General features: G+C 41.8%; 2 protein-coding genes across 2 annotated transcripts in view; one reads left to right on the top strand and one right to left on the bottom strand.

The window, feature by feature from the left end:
* Positions 1-315: 315 nt before the first annotated feature.
* On the bottom strand, positions 316-19,761 carry TBX10 (T-box transcription factor 10; the record flags this gene model as incomplete). Its single annotated transcript, XM_081336917.1, has 8 exons — positions 316-590; positions 1,930-2,018; positions 3,237-3,304; positions 3,952-4,107; positions 5,707-5,878; positions 7,870-7,971; positions 8,889-9,150; positions 19,755-19,761. The coding sequence occupies 8 exons, from the start codon at positions 19,759-19,761 to the stop codon at positions 316-318; spliced, it is 1,131 nt and encodes a 376-aa protein (XP_081193043.1).
* Positions 16,462-20,511, top strand: part of ACY3 (aminoacylase 3) — a 61,274-nt gene continuing 57,224 nt past the window's right edge. The window contains exons 1-2 of the mRNA XM_081324488.1: positions 16,462-16,557; positions 17,109-17,172. The gene's annotated coding sequence lies outside the window, so the exon portion shown is untranslated. The remainder of the gene's footprint in view (positions 16,558-17,108; positions 17,173-20,511) is intronic.

Here is a 20,511-nt window from a genome sequence, read left to right as displayed (position 1 = left end):
CGGGATGGGTGTGTTTCAGTCAGGGTTGTTGTGTTTGGAGGTGGGGTTGAATTCTTTAACCGCTGTGGGCTGTTTCAGAGGGGTCAAGAGCAGAGTCAGTTAGGAGCAGGTGGCCAGAATCTCAGTGAAATCCACTTTCCGTTCTTGTTTTGAGTTCCACTACACCTTTGAGAAGAGGTTGGTTTTGTATTGGACTACATCGTATCTATATATAATATAATTATTTAAGATGTAATTGGGGGAGATGAAAGGGGTTATTTAGGAAAGTTCGATCTGAACTGGGCCAGGGGACGGGGAATGGCTGCTCCTGCTGTCTCATTGCTCGTAACCACCAGCTGTGTAAATGTTGAGAGTATGGAAGCTGGTTGCCCGGTTGCTAGGGAGGGCATAAGGGGCTGCCCCGGTTCGAGCTCCCACGTAGAAGCTGTGATAGGAAAGATGCTTGTAGGGCAGGGCCCCTGGGGCTTCGTTCAAGGGTCGTCGTGCAATGCATACATCTGGGAGGCTGGCTGGTGTCACCAGAGGTTGATGCTGGAATTGGGAAGCTTCTCTCAGGATGGCAGGAGGAAGGTGGTGATTGCTGGAAAACCCTAGAAAGAGAGAGAGAGAGAGAGAGAGAGAGAGAGAGAGAGAGAGAGAGAGCTGTAGAGAGTAAAAGCTATTCCCAGAAGCCCTGTTCTGTTTCTACACCGTGTGACACTCTTCAAATATACCTTCTTTGCTGTTGCTGACCTGAGTGGGGAAGGCAAAACCTCCACTGAGGAAACCACATCCAGGGAATACTGGTAGCTATATGATTTTGCTAAGTCCTAGGACCGTGGTGGCGAACCTATGACACGCGTGCCACAGGTGGCACGCAGAGCCCTCTCTGTGGGCACACGCGCCGTTGCCCCAGTCCAAGGCCTTCAGCTGGGTTTTAAAAAACCCTTTCGCTTTAGGCCTCCGCTGCCGTATGCAAAAAAAAAGGTTCAATCAATCAATTTCAACTTCTCACGGGGAAAAAAAAGATCTCGCAAAGTTGGAATTGATTGATTGAACTTTTTAGTCCCACCCAGTTTACCATTACCACACCCACCCAATGGGCCATGCCCACCCAATTGGCCACGCCCACCTGGCACCCGACGATACATAAGTGGGTTTTAGGTTGCAGTTTGGGCACCCGTTCTCTAAAAGGTTCGCCATCACTGTCCTAGGATCTCAGGAGATAATAGTGTGATTTACACTTTACTATTTTTAAGTTGTTGGAAATTAGCAATTTAAATATCAGTTCGTTGTTTGGTCCAATGCATTCTCTTGCTAACAGTTAAACTTATTAAACGCGGAGAGCCAGTTTGATGTAGTGATTAAAGATAGGAATATAATCAAATTGCCTCGAGGAAAAAATGAAATGTATGCAAGTCTTTGTTGATGCTGATTCTTCTCTTTCTTGCTAAATGAGAAGATGCCAAGATAACTATTTACTAATTGTGGAAGCCATAGTCTTCAACTTTCAGTAGTTTTCCAGGTATTGCCTAGGCATTTAAACATTTTTGGTACCTTTATGGTACAGATCTTTAAAGAACGAAGTTCAAGTTTTCCTCTAGTTCTTTACCTAATGATAACTGTGCTTCAGCAAAAATTTGGATTAGATAAAACTTCATTATAGATAGCCAAACCTGGAAGCAAGCTTAAGGGAATGAACAATAAACAGCTAATTTCAGCCTACAATGAGGGCAGGATGGGAGAAGACAGCACTTATTCACAAAAACCTTATAAAACAGTTACGTAGGAAGTCATCTAGCTTCATTACCTTAAGCCCCTAAACAGATTAGTAAATCATAAAATCTCAGTGTTATGGGATTGTTGGTTTTCCTAGTAGGCACTTGAATTTAAGACTGCTTTCTTGGAGGTTTCTCCATTCTAAACTGATAAATTATTCTTTCATCTTACCTTTCTCTGGAATCTCTTGAAGTTGGGCTAAGGAGGAGGCATTCCCATTCCGTGATAAACAACTCAGTAGTTGCCCTGAAGATCCCGGCCTATGCACATACAACATAACCAGTTAAGGTATAAATGTGAAATTTCCCTTAAGTAGTACTCTACAGGAGATTTTGGGGAGAACAACTTGATCCATTTCCAGCTATGTCCTTAGCTACGACTGGTGTCTTAATTCCTCCCTTTTGTTGAGTTATCAGAATGACACAGACTTAGCTGATACAATAAACCATCCCCCAAATATTGGTGGAATGGATTCTATAGCACTTTAGACATTACAGATGGGGTGGAGGGAAAGCCTCATGAGGTAAAGTGAATTGTGACAGAAGTAGCATGTCTCGGGCACCGCCTACCCTTTTCGGAGAATGTATTTCATGATTCAGCCTTTGATCCCTTTGCAACTGTGGAAGCAGGCTAAATTTGTCCTTAGCTGTTCTAGGCCCCTGATATCACATCATCACCAAGACCATGAATTAGGCACTTTAGATCTATTTTGAAGGTATTGATAAGGTATTGATATAGTCGGGGGCTAGCATTTGACAGGTTGCCTGGTTGAGAAAGCTGTGGGCATAATCCCTCCCTATCAATTACTTCGTTGTCAATTTTGCTCGGTTATTAAAGAAATAAATTGATTTAAACTGGAAAAGAGATGTCCCGAATTAGAACATTACAGATTTTCTCCTTTAGTCAAAAAGAGGTTCTGCCTGAGTATTTTGGGGAGTGGGGGCAACATTATTGTCCCCTATTTCGGCATCATTTTGGATCTATGGAATACCTCTGGGTGCCCTCTGACTGCACTTATTGCCTGAACTGCCCATTCCCTTGCATCAGTTCTCAGTTTGACGTACTTCAACTGGGGTGGAAGTAGACAAAGAGTTCTGCCAGCTTTCTCTTCTAGCCCGAATGACAGCAAAGCCATAAAACTATCTTACGGCCACCGGTTTTCTGGAAGACTAGTAAATCACCATCTACAGGTAGTTCAGCTGATGAGTGGAAGTCAGATAAGAGTTAATGAAGAAAGGGCTCTCTCAGTGAGTTGTGTAGGGCTCCTTGCTTAATTCCACATCCCTCTTCCACTCCCCTGATCTGTACTTATCAATGAGTCCCATATTTCATTATACCTGCCTAAACAAAATCTGCCTCTATAGGCAACCCACTCATAAGTGGAAAGTGCAACAAGGTCTTCAATCCATTGAACAGATCGCTCCATTTATTCAGTTATCAATCTCTGGCTTAGTAGAATAATCTAGGAAGAGACTTACCAGTCATCCGGCTCACACTCCCGGAAACCTTTAGCAAAGGGGTTACTAGCAATTTTCAGCTGGGTGATCTGTCAAAGAGAGGGATAGCTTTATCGGTGATTTACTACCTTCCCTGCCAGCCTCGACTTTGTTCAGGTAGCTTTCACTAGTCCCAGAGAAAGGAATTTCATGCCAAGTAGCATACTTATCTAAGTCCCTTCACATGCCTCACATAACTGTCTAGTTAGAAGGCCAAGGGACACAATAAACATTTAATTGATTTATATCCTGCCTACCCATTTTTCTGAGGACGTTAGGATAGCACTTAGAAAAGGCAAAGTCTCCTTCAAGTTGAGTTTGACTCCTAGTGGCTTCATTGATAAACCAATTTATAAAAGGTTATCTTTCTCATTGTACCCTAGCAAAAAGAGGTTGAGAGATAAAAGTTTAAAGTTATCCAATGAACAATGTGATATACCGGGGCTGGGAGCTAGTCCCTTTCATCCATATTGATTGTATCCCCTCAGATGCCTTCTTAGATTGCTGGTTTAAGATTTGTAATTAGGTTGTCAGTTTAGGGTCATGAGATACTGGTATGTGTTATGCATATTTACCCAGCGGGGGGCGGGGGCATCCTGATTTATCTGCAAGAATTCAGAGGTGTTCTGTCCCACATCAACCCTCTCCCATAAATCAGTTCTCTTGGAGGAGAAACCATGATATACTGTGTTCTTACCCGATGGTTCTGATAGGCGGTCACTGCCATAAATTGAGTCTCTGTAAAGATGAAAGATTTGAAATTCTCCTGGGCATAACGCTCACTGTCTGGACGTGGGTCCACCACCACCACATGGAAACGGGGCTGGTATCTGTGCATGGAGTTCAGAATGATCTGTTTGATTAAGAAAATAAAGCTTTTAGGTTAGGGTACAAAATTTAAATTCAGGTGAAGGCACCCATTTTAACATCTTTCCATGATGCATATGGCAGCATGCAACTTTCTTTCACTTTCCCAGATATCAGTAGATATATTCTAATTTGAAATGTGATGGGGGAGAAATATTTTTTTTGCTGTCAGCCAAGGGGCTACATTTCATGAAAGATGCTTTTTATTTATTAAATACTGAAGAAGTAATTCACTCAGGTTCTCTTCACTTTCATGACTAAAGTCTCCATGAAAAAAGCCTACATTGGTTTCCCAATCTGGCAACGGCCAGATGTATTGGATTACAAACATTAATGGGCCATATATGATGAAAACATGACAAAAGAGAAGTAAACATATACACACATCCACATAATTATATACAAAACCACTATGGGGGAAGGGCAGTGGTCTCATAACTGGACATCCAGTTCAGTTACCATAGTAGACGTTGCTTGGGAACCAGAGAACACACATTGTAGGCAATCTTGCAAAATAAGTTTCATAATTTGCATATCAGCACCACAATCACAGCAAGGGGAATCTTTCTATCCCCACTGATATGGAGCAGAGGCACTTCTTCCATCATCACACCTAATTCTGTTCAGTTTTGTCCAATATACAATAGCTGGGGGGTGGGAGGGAGAGAGGATAATATAGTATACATGCTGTCCTATCCCAGTGACTGGGTGGTTGAAATGGCAATGGTGGAAACAGGAATATCACACATCTGGAGGGTGGAAGGTGGATAAAATTGGTCATAGCTATTAGGTTGGGTCTTGGGTGAGGTTTGTGTTGCAGTCTAGCTGTAATTGCTTGTTCAGATTTTTTGAGCCAGCCCAATTGTGAGATACTGTTATAAATGAAAAGAAGTTTCTTCTTTTACTCCAACAGTATGAAAAATGTGTTGCACAGAAGCAAAAAGATTTATTTCTAGAAGTTTTTTTTAAAAAAATCCTAATAGAAAATGACTGCATTTTAAAAGACTAATCTCACCTTATTTCCCCATTGCATAATGAGGTAGTTGTCATGGAAGATTAAATAATATATTGATGAGGAAGCTCAAAATCAATTCTTTTTTGCAACTGGGCAACATCTTTACTGAACAAAGAATGCTCATATCTTCAGGTTTTTGTAAAACCTTAACAAAAAAAAATGGAAGAGGAAAACAGAAAGTAAATGTTCAATATCTGGTATCTCTCTCTGTGTGTGTGTGTTTGTGTGTGTGTGTGTGTGTGTGTGTGTGTGTGTGTGTGTGTTCTCCACTACCACAACCCTCCTTTTTTCTTTTTCTGTTTTGAAAAATCTTGTTTGAGAAGAATTTTGGAGAAATGTATTTTTGTTTTTTGCTAATAGATATATAAATAGATAGATATAGCGATATGTTTAGGGTTTTTAAAATCTGAGTATTATGGTGATTGCATTTAAAGAATAATATTGCCTTTCTTAAAATAAAAACAGGAGAAAAACATGCAACAATTGCCTTAAGCAGTTGCTATTAAGTCTAGTGCAATCAGGTGAGGAAGCTAAATAGTTATTAATCAGCAACAGTCCAGAGCAACTCACATGGCCGTTGTCATCCATCAAGTTGTTGGTGAGCTTGAGCTTGTCAAAAGAGACAATTTGCCTCATCCACTGGCCTCCCTTGGCAGGAGAGTCAGGATGGAAGTGAACCCGGCCAGGTGTAGCAGGATCCGCCTTGCCAGCTACCAGCCAAGCAGAACTGTGGAATGCATACCTGTAGGAAAGAAGTATCCTGCTGGGACAGGTTGTTACAGTTCTGGCTTATACTGGATCCATCCATTATGTTTGGCTTGCTAGGAAGTCACATTGTTTTCTACTTATCAGCTCAAAAGATTTCCTTTGCTTTCCAGGCCAAGGAAAAAAAATAGGCCAGATCAGTCCAGTTCCAACTATGGAATAGTGAAATACTACCTATAGGCAGGGCTTTTTTTCTCATAGAACGCTCAGAACGGAGTTCCGGCACCTTTTTTGGATGGAACCTTGTAGGGTAGGCAAGGCGAGTTGTATGCAATGTGTGAGTTCCGCCACCTTTTTCTTTTACCAAAAAAAGCACTGCCTATAGGAAGTATGCTGCCCTGCTGTGGAACAGAAAAAGTTATCCATCCTAACAACTGGACGTCTCAGAGATGAGAATTGTGGCTCTATCCATCAGCCTGGAAGAAGGCCAAATGATGTTACATACATTGTTTAATACAGGGGTCTTCAAACTTGGCCCTTTTATGACTTTGTGGACTTTAACTCCCAGAATTCCTCAGCCAGCGTGCCTGTTCAGGCATGTTTGACAATACCAATGACTAAGATAGATTGATTCATGCAGAATCCAAAATCTAAATCAAGACCTTTTATAAGTGTAAATGAAATTCTGAACTGAAATATGTTTCAGCAACAAGGCTGTCGCAAGAGAAGAGTGATCATGTGGGTGGATTAAGTCTTTTGGTTCCTGTCAGGCTCTATGTCTCATCTTATTTTTGCTTACTTTCTAAAAATAAATAAATGGTTACTGGGATGCTGCAAAACAAAATAGCAGTCTCTAGCATCACTTTTTTATATAAGAATGCCCCTTAATCACATGTAGACATCCCATGCTGCCTTATAACACGCTGATGGCCACAAAAAGGGACTTTGTTTGAAAATATGCCATCTACTTTAGGATGACAAACAGCATCCTGAGGAAATAGGACGGACAGCAGGGACGGGATTCTAGATTGTCTTTTGATAAACAGTTTTTCCTCACCGTGGCAGCCATCTTAAAAATCTGTGCATCTCTAATGAATAGCTTCATTCAAGAACCAGATATTGACCTGACTATTGCTAATTCACTTCCATTGTTGACCAAAAGCCAGAATGATAAGAAAACGAGAGGGAGTCAAGGTCATGTGTTTTTCATCCCTGAAGACATGCTAGACAAATAAATAATAATAATGAATCCAACTCTTTGACTCCCGGTTCTTTATTGGCATTGGCAACTGATGCCTCACAGGATTTGTATCACGGACTGGTAGCTCCTGATTCTCTGCTGCATGCTAATATAGAAACCTAATACAACTTAAATGCACACTACTTATGTGGCTTTTATCTTGAGATAAAAGTGTGGTGTTATTATGCCTTACAACTCTCTTCTCTTCTGAAGAGACCTGATACAGGATATGTTTCCCCCACCCTTCACGGATAATGTTAAATTGGAAAAGAAGGTACACCCTAGCTGCCTGGAAGTGATTCTCTATAGCACGGGTGCCAAACTCGATTTCATCATGTGACGTATTGTCAGTGGTGGGATTCAGCTGGTTCGCACCAGTTCGGGAGAACCGGTAGCTAATTTTTTGTTGCCCAGGCCCAGAATGGGCTTCCGGAAGTGGTATCCATACAGAGAACCAGTTGTTCACATATTGAATCTCACCACTGTATATTGTGATGGTTTTTGTTTTTGCAGAGCCGGGGTGGGCATGGTTTCCTGATAGAAGTGACAGAAGTGCTATTAGAAGATGGCTGATATTTGAAGGGTTTGGATGGAGGAATGGAAGAGAATAGAAAATCTCAAACCTTCTCAGGCTCAGATTTTTTTAAAAAAAAATAATAATCCCAGAACCCCTGAACTCTGGTGGTAGAAAAGCTTTGATTGTAGAGAATTGGCTGAGATCCCATTGGCTGCAATCATTCATTGAAGTTCCCATTGACATTAATAGGTACAAACTTACGGTCCCGTACCGGTATCTCTTGTCATCCAAAGGGACAAAATCCATTAGAAGGACATAGTCAGCCAATGGGTCCATGCCTGATATCTTCACCTGGAAGGTGGGAAACATCCTCCTGCCACAGAGAAAAAGGACTTTGCAAGATCATTTGTTTAGCCTCCCTGTTGTTTTGGGAAAGGACTTATCATGGCCTGGAAATGCCAGTCAACTGCAAGGGTCTTAGATGGGTAGTGTCTGCTGGCACAAAAAGATGGGTTAATGTGGATAATTGATACAAATGAGTATGCTGCACTGAGCCAGTAGCTTTGGGGTGGGAGCATGGAAAATTTCCTAAGGTGAGCTTTTTTCCTTTCCTTTCCTTTCCTTTCCTTTCCTTTCCTTTCCTTTCCTTTCCTTTCCTTTCCTTTCCTTTCCTTTCCTTTCCTTTCCTTTCCTTTCCTTTCCTCTCCTCTCCTCTCCTCTCCTCTCCTCTCCTCTCCTCTCCTCTCCTCTCCTCCTTCAGTGCTTTGAAGGCATTACAGAATGTGAGGAAAATATTCCCGAGCTGAGTAAATGCCATACTCAGGGTCAGGGAAGGGCAGATATCATGTGCCCAAGATGCAGGGAAACCCACTACAAGTCTTGCCTTAAAGGCCTAAGCCACTTACAAGTAGCTTCTCACAAATTGCCAAGCTGGGCAATTTCTCCCACAGCAGGTAGAAAGCTCTGGAAAAACATTTGAAAGAGAATTAGCTTAACCCTTACACAGTAAATCATATTTTACACACATTTTTTAACCATTAAAACAGCTGCATCCATTTGGGAATCCATTTGGTGCAAAATTAAATTTCTTAATTGTCTTTTACTTTGTTCTTATAAATGTAGTAGAGATGCAATTTTTGTAGCCTCCCTCCTGAATCTTTGCTGAGTGGTGTGCTTTTCCTACTTCTGGTTTGTGGGGAGTTGAAGTCTACTCATATTAAAGATTCCGAGACTGAGAAATGCTGCATTAGATGGTGTTTGTGTCTGTGATCCCAAGTGCATGACACTTACCGTCCTGCCTTGGTGACAATCATTTCGGTGCCAAGGCTGTTGAACTCCTCCCAAAGATTCCTCATTTCCAGTTGCACAGTGACACCAGACACACATTGGTTTTTCCTGGCTAACTGGGAGCTGCCACTTTCCTTCCCTGCTCCATTGGTTCCATATTGCTCAAAGTCTGCTGTTGTGCCCAGCAGACATGATGCAGCCACTGGGCTAGGAGAGAAGGGGCAGCCCTCAGAGGTCAGTACACTCAAACTTGCTGCAATGAATGCTGAGAAAGAAGAGAAAGACAACCACAGTATCAGCTCCAGATGCCATGGAGAGCAGATTTCTGTAAGCCTAAGGGGGAGAACCAAGATGCAGGGGGAAAAAATCCCTGCCCATGGAGAAGATCAATGTTAGATTTTGAACATGCCATTGTCTCTTAATATACACGAGTTGAATGTTGGCTTTCATTGAAACATCTGCATCTTTGGAAGAACTCCATCTGTCTATGGAGATTCTCAGTCATCTAGGTCATGGATGTCCCAACAGTGCTTTTTTTCAAAAGGCAACTGGACTTTGTTTTTCCTTGAAGACTTTTTACTTCTCTTCCAGGAACTGAAGAAGCTTTTTGGATGAGAAGCAAAACGTTTTCAAGGAAAACAAAGTCCAGTTGCCTTTTGAAAAAGCACCTTTGGGAATTCCTAATGCTTTTGCATATAGACCCAGATAAATGGAGACAATTGAAAGAATAATTTCATCCTTCTGTGGATAGCCTGCTTCCTTACAGTTGTGGATTAACTTTGAAGGATGGTATGAGAATGTATCCCTATGGATAACATAGACTTCACTAATACTATGCCCCAATTGTATGTGCACAACTATTTTTTTCCAAATGTATTAACTCATCCCCCACTTCATGGATTACTGCCTTGTCGTGGCAAAGAGCCTTGCGTAATTCAATGAAGCTATGAGCTATGCTGTGCAGGGCCACCCAAGACGGACAGGTCATAGCAGAGAGTTCTGACAAAACATGATCCACTGGAGAAGGAAATGGCAACCCACTCCAGTATCTCTGCCATGAAAACCCTATGGACAGTACCAAAAGGCAAAATGATATGACACTGGAATATGAGCCCCTCAGGTCGGAAGGTGTCCAATATGCTACTGGGGAAGAGCAGAGGGCTAATACTAGTAGCGTCAGAAAGAATGAAGTGACTGGGCCAAAGCTGAAAGGATGCTCAGCTGTGGATGTGTCTGGTGGTGAAAGGAAAGTCCGATGCTGTAAAGATTTTTTCTCCATAGGAACCTGGAATGTAAGATCCATGAATCAAGGCAAGCTGGACGTGGTCAAACAAGAGATGACAAGACTGAACATCGACATCTTAGGAATCAGTGAACTAAAATGGACAGGAATGGGTGAATTTAATTCAGATGACCATCAGGTATACTACTGCAGACAAGAATCCCTCAGAAGAAATGGAGTAGCCTTCATAGTCAATAAAAGAGTAGGCAAAGCAATACTGGGATACAATCCCCAAAATGACAGAATGATCTCAGTTTGAATCCAAGGCAAACCATTCAATATCACAGTAGTCCAAGTCTATGCCCCAACCACCAGTGCTGAAGAGGATGAAATTGACCAGTTCTATGGTGGAGCAGTGAGCTAATGCCTCCTTAAGTAACACCAGCTGCCTGCAATTAGTGCAGGTTCGCATCCCACCAGGCTCAAGGTTGACTCAGCCTTCCATCCTTCCGAGGTAGGTAAAATGAGGACCCAGATTGTTGGGGGCAATAAGCTGACTTTGTAATAATGCCGCTTGGGGTGTGTGTGAAAGCCCTAATAAGCAGGCATATACATAGAATGAAGGCTACTGCCAAGCTTGTAAGCCGCCCTGAGTCTTCGGAGAAGGGCGGGATATAAATGGAATTAAAATAAAATAAAAATAAATATGAAGCCCTACAGCACCTTATAGAACTAACACCAAAAAATGACGTCCTTATCATCATGTGGGATTGGAATGCTAAAGTAGGAAGCCAAAAGATAACCAGAATAACAGGCAAGTTTGGCCTTGGAGTACAAAATGAAGCAGGGCACAGGCTGATAGAATTTTGTCAAGAGAATACACTCTTTTCCAACAACCCAAGAGACGGCTTTACACATGGACATCACCAGAAGATCAACACAGAAATCAGATTGACTATGTGTTCTGCAGCCAAAGATGGAGAAGCTGTATACAGTCAGTAAAAACAAGACCAGGAGCTGACTGTGGCTCAGACCATGAGGTTCTCATTACAAAATTTAGGCTTAAACTGAAGAAAATAGGGAAAAGCACTAGACCACTCAGGTATGAACTAAATCATATCCCTGATGAATATACAATAGAGGTGACAAATAGATTTAAGGAATTAGATCTGATAGACAGAGTGCCTGAAGAACTATGGATGGAGGTTCGCAACATTGTACAAAAGGTAGCAACTAAAACTATCCCAAAGAAAAAGAAATGCAAGAAAGCAAAATGGCTGTCTGAGGAAGCTTTGCAAATAGCTGAGGAAAGGAGGGAAGCGAAACGCGAGGGAGAAAAAGAAAGATACACCCAATTGAATGCAGAATTCCAGAGAATAGCTAGAAGAGATAAGAATGCCTTCTTAAATGAACAGTGCAAAGAAATAGAAGAAAACAATAAAATAGGGAGGACCAGAGATCTCTTCAAGAAAATTGGAGAGATGAAGGGAACGTTTCATGCAAAAATGGGCATGATAAAGGACCAAAATGGCAAGGACCTAACAGAGGCAGAAGAGATTAAGAAGAGATGGCAAAATTACACAGAAGAACTATACAAGAACGAGCTTAACATCCCTGATAATCACAATGAGGTGGTCACTGACCTCGAGCCAGACATCCTAGAATGTGAAGTGAAGTGAGCCTTAGGAAAGCTGAGGAACAACAAAGCTAGTGAAGGTGACAGTCCAGCTGAGCTATTCAAAATCTTAAAAGACGACGCAGTAAAAGTGCTACACTCAATTTGCCAGCAAATTTGGAAAACTCAACAGTGGCCACAGGATTGGAAAAGATCAGTTTACATTCCAATTCCAAAGAAAGGCAGTGCCAAAGAATGTTCAAACTATCGCACCATTGCACTCATTTCACATGCTAGTAAAGTTATGCTTAAAATCCTACAAGCTAGACTCCAGCAGTATGTAGATCGAGAACTACAAGAAGTACTGGCAGGAACTAGAGATCAAATTGCCAACATATGCTGGATCATGGAGAAAGCTAGGGAGTTCCAGAAAAACATCTACTTCTGCTTCATTGATTATGCTAAAACATTTGATTGTGTGGATCACAACAAACTGTGGCAAGTTCTTAAAGAGATGGGAGTACCAGACCATCTTATGTCTCTTGAGAAACCTATATGCGGGTCAAGAAGCAACAGTGAGAACTGGACACAGAACCACTGATTGGTTCAAAATTGGGAAAGGAGTCTGGCAAGGCTGTATACTGTTGCCCTGCCTGTTTAACTTATATGCAGAGCACATCATGAGAAAGGCAGGGCTAGATGAATCAAAAGTTGGAATTAAGATTGCCAGGAGAAATATCAACAGCCTAAGATATGCAGATGATACCACTCTAATGGCAGAAAGTGAAGAGGAACTAAAGAGCCTCTTGTTACTGGTAAAGAAGGAGAGTGCAAAATTTGGCTTGAAACTTAACATTAGGAAAACCAAGATCATGGCACTCGGCCCTCTCAATTCCTGGCAAATAGATGGGGAAGAAATGGAGGTAGTGACAGATTTTATTTTCCTGGGCTCCAAGATCACCGCAGATGGGGACTGTAGCCAAGAAATTAAAAGACACTTGCTCCTGGGAAGGAAAGCCATGGCAAATCTAGACAACACACTAAAAAGCAGAGACATCACCCTGCCAACAAAAGTGCATATAGTCAAGGCTATGGTCTTCCCAGTTGCAATGTATGGCTGTGAAAGTTGGACCATCAGAAAGGCTGAGCGCCAAAGAATTGAGGCCTTTGAACTATGGTGCTGGAGAAGACTCCTGCGAGTCCCTTGGACTGCAAGGCGATCAAACCGGTCAGTCCTAGAGGAGATCAACCCTGATGTTCTGAACCAGCCTGCTACCGGCCTTGCAATAAGGCAAACCCCTGTTCAAACAGTAGAGACTGGAGAGCGTCTGAGGCTGAAAAGCGTCTGCCAAGATTTATTACTCAAACAACAGAACAAGAAACAAAAACACTGGAACTTGAATCCTCAAAGGGAAGGGTTGCTTTCAGCAACCAGCCCTTCCCCAAACACTCCTTTTATTTAGAGATCAGGGCGTGGCCTCCCTGTGCCTCCTCCCGAGGAGTCCCACAGCCTTTCTCTGTTTGTTCCTGCTCGACTGCCTCCTGCGTCGGGCGTCCTTGAACAGGGCCAGCTGTGGGTCATCATCCTCCGCACTATCGGGCTCACGCAGCTGAGAAGAGGGCCCCGGCTGGGGGCTCTGCGAAGCCTCCAAACCATCATCAGCCGGTTCGTCTTCCACACACTCCTCCTCCCCCTCATCTGAGTCATCCGAGACATCTGAGCCGGCTGCCGTACCCACAGGCTGGCCCTGAGTCACAACACCTGACTGCTCTTTAGAAGGCCAGATCCTGAAGTTGAAACTCAAATACTTTGGCCAACTAATGAGTAGGAAGGACTCACTGGAGAAGAGCCTAATGCTGGGAAAGGTTGAGGGCAAGAGAAGAAGGGGACAACAGAGAATGAGGTGGCTGGATGGAGTCACTGAAGCAGGAGGCGTGAGCTTAAATGGATTTCAGAAGATGGTAGAGGACAGGAAGGCCTGGAGGAATGTTGTCCATAGGGTCGCGATGGGTCGGACATGAGTTCGCAACTAACAACAACAACAACATTAACTCATCCCACACCCATGTTTGTAAAGATGCATTGGAAAATTAAAGGACATTAAATGAATGAACCTTTATTGTCAAAGTATAACGTATACATTGAGATTATCAGGTCACCTTTTTAGTTAAAGAATAACTCAACCAAACCTTATATATAATTACATGGGTAGGATATAATCTATTTGACTTCATCTTAGACTGTGGTTTCTGTGTTTGGAAGATTTGCAACTGGCTCTCAGTGACACTCAATCTTGGGCCATGCTGACACACAACCTTGAACATACAATAAGCCACCACCCCTCCCATTCCCCAAGCTCTCTTGAGTGCTGAATGTGTGCTTCAAAAAAATGTTTGTCATCAAAAAGCTTGGAGCTTTTTCTTATAAAAGTAAACTGTTCCAATGCACTTGTGGGTTTTTAATTGAAAAAAGGAGGAAATGTGTAAATATACATGCATTTGTTGCAGATGGCATTTGTTTTTTTCTGAATTCCACCTCAATTAGAGTTCTAATTGGTACACTCATATGCTGTGGTTAATTTCTGAAGGCGGACATGAATATCTGCCTAAATGGAAGTCTTAGTCCCTTATTGCAAATGATTGGAAATGAGGCTTATTCACTGATTATAAGTACTTATGTCTGCTCAGAGATAAAATTTCCTTAAAATATGATCAATATGTGTTCTAAGACATAAGTTATGAATTTAAAAATAGGTTTGAAGGCTGAGCTATGTCCTGTACACTTCTCATAACCTTTTCTGCGCAAAACAGAAGACAGTACCAGCGTCTTCTGAAAATCTAGCTCACATTTGATCCTGATTTAGTTGTGCAGATATGTACCCTGTCACTGCTAAAAGCACTTAACCAAGGAATCACACAACACACTGATCACTAAACTTGAGTTGGCAAAACACAATTGTTATGTGATCACATAACATACTCTGTCCAAACAAGTAAACAATATTACAGATCAACATGATGGCTTAATTCATGTAACAAACTAAGACAATGGCTGAGTTCCTACAACAGGCCAAACCACACTAGAAAAGCATATTATGTAAAACCAAAAAAACCAAAAATAATAAATAATCCATCCAAACCAATTCTTCATTATCCATACCTCTTGAACATTAAAGGAGATGATGGCGGATGATGCTTTTTCTGTTTCAGGTTACTTTTATAAGGGAACCGGTAGATTGCAACAGAGCTGTAGGATGGAACCGGAGCAAAATCTGATTTTCAAAACATGCCTGATGTTTTGAGGATAATGTTCTTTCTTTGCCTGGATTGAGAGGTTCTTTCCCTATTTGTATGTTGCTATGGCACCAAAAAGGGACGCGGTGGCTCAGTGGGTTAGGACGCTGAGCTTGTCGATCAGAAGGTCGGCAGTTTGGCAGGTCAAATCCCGAGTGCCGTGTAGCAGAGTGAGTGCCTGTTACTCATCCCAGCTTCTGCCAACCTAGCAGTTTGAAAGCACGTAAAAATGCAAGTAGAAAAACAGGGACCACTACGGTGGGAAGGTAACAGCGTTCCGTGTGCCTTTGGCGTCTAGTCATGCTGGCCACATGACCACGGAGACATCCTCGGACAAGCGCTGGCTCTTCGGCTTTGAAACGGAGATGAGCACCGGCCCCTAGAGTTGGAAACGACTAGCACGCATGTGCGGGGGAACCTTTACCTTTACCTTTTTTTATGGCACCAAAATGCTCCAGCCACTTTTTTTTGGCTGTGTTTCCATAACAGTGCCTTCATTTGGGTTCTAGTCCATAAGTGAGAGAAGCTTAATTCATTGCAGTATGCTTTCCCCCATGTCTTGACATTGCCTAAGGCCAGCCTCACAATGTGTAAAATCAGTTTTATCCCGTGTTTCCTTGCAAGGAAATCAGATGGTTTTAGTGACTTGAAAACAAAATGCAGGAGAGAGATTACCAGTGGGAAAAGGAAATTTTATGCTGGTAATTTTCTGTTGTGTCAAGGATGGACGGAGAGACCTTTAACTTGGCAATGTGGAAAAGGCCTCTTGAGTCAGGAAAAATGCTGGCAAAACATCTTGCAAATTACGTAGTATGAGAAAAGTTTAATAATTTGTTACACTGTTAATAGTAGATGATGGGAATACATTATCCCCATCCCATTCTTTCACAAGGGGAAGCTGATTTTTTTTATTATTTGTTTCTGGCCTGAACCACCCAAATCAACTCTAAATTTTAACTGAAAAAGAAGAAGAAATGAAAGGTTGCATTGGCAACAAAAACTAAAGTGTTGGAAGATTAAAAAAGATTGCAGCTCTGTACTGGGGCTCTTCCTTTCTCTTTATTTATTATTACTTTGAATAGTTGAATAGTTTTGCTTTTTCAAAGTTCCTTAGGGAAATTTTGCTTTAGGCTTTCTCTTTGTAGAAGAATGATTTTCCTGCTGTGAAAATGTCTTCCCTTTTGTGTTAAGGCTATTCTTGATTGTTTTCCTAAACTAGCTTTTTGAGGTTGGATATTTGGGTCATGAAGAATTTGGCAGTAATTCACTTTTCTTCCTAGTTGTGAAAGTTTTTCCCCGTGTTATGAATATATTTATATATAGAGAGAAAGAGAATGAGAGAGAGATTATTGCACTCTTGTTCACTTCTTGATGAGATTCAGGTTGCATGATTTAACTTTTATTTTTTTTCCTTCAACTGCATTTGGATTACTTTTCTACCAGGACATTCCTGAAGTCTGTACTTTGGACTTTCAATTAGAGTTTCAACTTTTCACTAGAGCCTACAGGAGTTTGTTGCTTGAATCTCAGCTGTGGACCAGGTAATTAAAATTCTCTCTCTCTCTCTCTCTCTCTCTCTCTCTCTCTCTCTCTCTCTCTCTCTCTCTCTCTCTCTCTCTCTCTCTCTCTCTCTCTCTCTCTCTCTCCCATTCTCTGTGCCAAATGTCTGGAAAATCTAGAATTGTATTTATTTAGCCAAAGTGAAGGAAGCTTAGGTGAATTCAATTAAGATTCAATAAAGTGGGACCAGGGAGCAACAAACAAGAAAAACTATTGCTTAAAACCAACCCTTGATGCTTCATGGTTGCTAGAGCAGGAGCTAGGACAGTTTTACAGGACTTTTCAGCCTGATAGACATTTTTAGCTGAAGCCCGCATAGTACTTCCTACACTGGAAGTATGGTATTAGCGGGATTAGCTTTATGAGCCAAGCTGGCATGCCTGAGAGGAACAATGCAAAATCTGTCATTGAAAAGGATCAGTTTTGGACCTAGAAGATCCAAACATGGTTTTATCATTTATTTAGATGTGTATTGCTGATGGGAACCACCCAATTGTTGATAGCCTAGTGACACTGAGTTTTCTGTGAGCAGATCTGGAGGATCAGAGCACACTCCCTACGGCTGGTGTGAAAGACTGTTGCCCTAGACAATCCCAGTAAGTAAACTAGAATTAAAATTGTTCTGTCCAACAGCAAATCAATTATTATCACTAGTTTTTCTAATCAGTTAATGGTTACTGTACCTTATTTACATTAACGCCTTAATTCAGCTTCTTTTCACCTTGCTTTTTCCAGTAGAGCCTAGGAAACTTTAAATTAAACTTTGCATGTTGTAAGTACTCCATCTTGTGGTTTCATCACCCCATTTTCCTTTGTCCTTTTTATGTAATAATACTTTACATTTTCCCTAAAACATTTGTTTACGCATCATATTTATTCTGTCCTTTGATATGCCTTAAAAAATTCTACTTTTTGGCTCCTAACGTCAAATGAAATATTCAAAATGATTGCTTTCTGTCCATATCTAGTTAGAACTGCAGTTTCATTGGGATAAAGAAACTAACATCCACTTCCTAAATCTGTTTGATACGACCATCTAGATTCTAGGTGGCAGTGCCTAATCAATTTGGCTTGATCCTGAAAAGCTAAACAAGGTTGAAATGCATTTATTGTTTAGATGGGAGACAACCAAGAAATTTGTGGGCTGAAGAGTGGTTTGGAATGAAAGCAGAGTCAAGCCTGAATCAAGGTGGAAACGTTTTACTAGCAATGTATGTTCAGCCTTGTATAGTTTCCCACAGGGATATAGCTAATATCCCAGTTCTGGGTATGTCATATGCTGCTCCATCTGGAAGCTGAGGAGATTAATGTCCTGCTCCTTTTGTACAATTCTCTTCTTTTCATACACCTTGCCTTGTTCTTTTCATCCCTCTCTAGAGCCCTCAGAAAAATCACATGGGTATTATATATATTTTAAATATATATTTTATTATTTTATTTATTTATTTATTTATTTATTTAAATATATATTTTATTTCTCAAAAAGGCAAGGAATGTTTTGTAATGGTATGCGGGAGTGACCTTTGAAAGCAGGGAGAAGAGCCACGGCTGGGGAGACAGCAGGATAAGAGGCAGTTTAGCCCACAGAAGGAATGTGGGGATGGTAAACCTCTCCAAAGGGAACCTCCCTAGTTTTTTGGGCTGTATAGGCAATAGGAGAGAAATGTACTTTCAGACTCACAAAATTCTGATAATGTAACCTTATAATAAAGAGTTCGGTTGTGTTGATCTTACACAGCCATCCAAAGGTTTCTGGAGAGATGCACTTAATCTCTCCAGCTGTCAATTCACACAGTTGTGCAGATCCCTGAAAAACTGTGACTATGTTATCCAACCAAAGCATAAGCCTATCTGCTATTCTTCTACTATTCACCTTGGCTTACCTGTCTAACCTCTTTTCATTTCCCTTGTCTGAGAACATCAGGGCCATCCAGGGCCAGCAAATTTCCTTAAAAGAAGAAGCATGATCAACTCACGACTCATTGCCTATGTATGGTCCCTAAACTCAGCTTTGCAACCTCCCGGAGTACATTGCCAAAATTCAATAACAAAACAAGGGGTGGGGGTGGTTTGCAACACAATTAGGTTTTCTTTAAACTGAACCTCCTCAATTATATAAGGAGTTTAATTATCAACCTTGTTTAGCATCTATCCAATCAAAATGGCTGTTAAAATTGAATCCATCCATCATGTGAACTGCTCTTAAACTGTAAATAATAAAAACTAGGGGGTAAAAAAGCTCCAAGCACCATTCAGCAGCTACACCCAATGCCTTGTAGCCCTACAAGTTCTGTCACAGGAAGAGTCACTGGGTAGAAGGGCCAATGAGATATGGCTGTTGGAAGCTGCACTGTGAGCTTCCTAGCAGGGAGACCCAACTACCTCACCTGCCTTGCTGGCTAGAAGCCAATGTGTACCTACCTTCCCCTCTAAGGACACGCATGCAATCATTCCCATTATTTCAGGATTCTGACTGAAGTGGTTATAGCAACCCCCACCACTTCCTTCTTAAGCATGTGCCTCATTTCATTCCATGGGTGGCATTTAAAAATCATACAAGCATGTAATTAGATGAATTCATTATTGTGACTTAATCATATGTGCCCCTCATATACTGATACAAACAAGGAGCTCCACCCATTTCTACCACAACAAACCCTTTAGCTTAATGTTTTCTAGGTGTAGCAGCGCCACCAGACACTCCTGGGGACTGAGTCAGATTCTTGTGCCCTCGGAACGTTTCCTATGAAGTTTTAGAACGGGTTTCCTTTGAGATGACCCAGGCTGCTACTCTTTAGGATCCCAAATTGACCTAGATAAAAGAAATGGTACCTTACTATCTACAGCATCCAAGGATTTTATTGAACAGGCACACGTGGAAATCACCGGAAAGGCCCGGCTCAAGTGTCAAGCATGCTGCTTCTCTACATAGCAATGCAATGTAAGAGTAAGCTATCTTTAAGACAGCCTTTCCCAACCTTTACATTTGGGATGATGGGAGTTGTAATCCAACACTTCTCAATAGCACTAGTTTGGAGAAGCAGCATTAGTCCAATAACTGTCCCTGTATCTTTCCTAGCACTAGAGGAACCTACTGGCTTGGAAGAAATCAAAATGCTCAAAGAGAAAACCACCAAGATCCAAAACATGGATGAGTACATTGCTGGGGTCCAATTACCTGACATTGTACGTAGCTGGAAGGCTGTGGGAAGACTCTGGCTTGTTCAGTTCATTCCCTTCTCAGTCTTGCCATATCCTCCTCTGCAATGTTCTGAGCTGGATCTCCAGAATGGCGTGAGCGATTTTATTTTCCATCCCTGCAGGGCCGGGGGGCTAGTGGTAGACGCATATCAAGAGAGGTTTCCATTCCCTCCAATGAGCAGCAAGGCAGGGAGGAGAGTGAATGAGATAAAGGCTTGGTTGGATGAAAGCAGCACATGCTGGAATCATCTGCTGCTCATGTCCATGCAGCCAACACCCATCGATTAATGAGCCCAATGAGCAGGTGACCAGGGGCAGCAGTCCTGGGACCACCTCCTGGGCTGAAATAATATTGCTAAAGCCAGAGGGCAAAAAGCTTCCTCTGAGTACAGTGAGCATGACAGCTCTAATTGTTGTTAGCATTTCTCATAGAAAGAGAAACAGAAGCCATGATGGAAGAGTCCAAGTCTGTTGCTAGTGTCAAGTGAGCAGGGAGCTGCTGGTCAGCTCCTGAGTACCTTTCCATGTTGTATCAAAGAGGAGGGTTTTGCAAATGCAGTTTTTTTCCTGATCCCTGGCAGTTTAATAACAGGATGGAATACTTTTGCACATTTTCTTTTCTACACAGGACATTATTACAGGTCTCTCCCCAACCAAACTTTCTTTGCATCCTATTGTCCCAGCTGCCAGGTGGTTAAGGCCACTCTTTTTTCCAGGGATGTTTTATCTAGAAA

Source organism: Vipera berus (genome assembly GCF_964194415.1).
Source record: "Vipera berus genome assembly, chromosome: 1".
NCBI lineage: Eukaryota > Metazoa > Chordata > Lepidosauria > Squamata > Viperidae > Vipera > Vipera berus.
The sequence above is the reverse complement of the archived record's forward strand: the minus strand, read 5'-3'. Positions and strand labels throughout refer to the sequence as shown.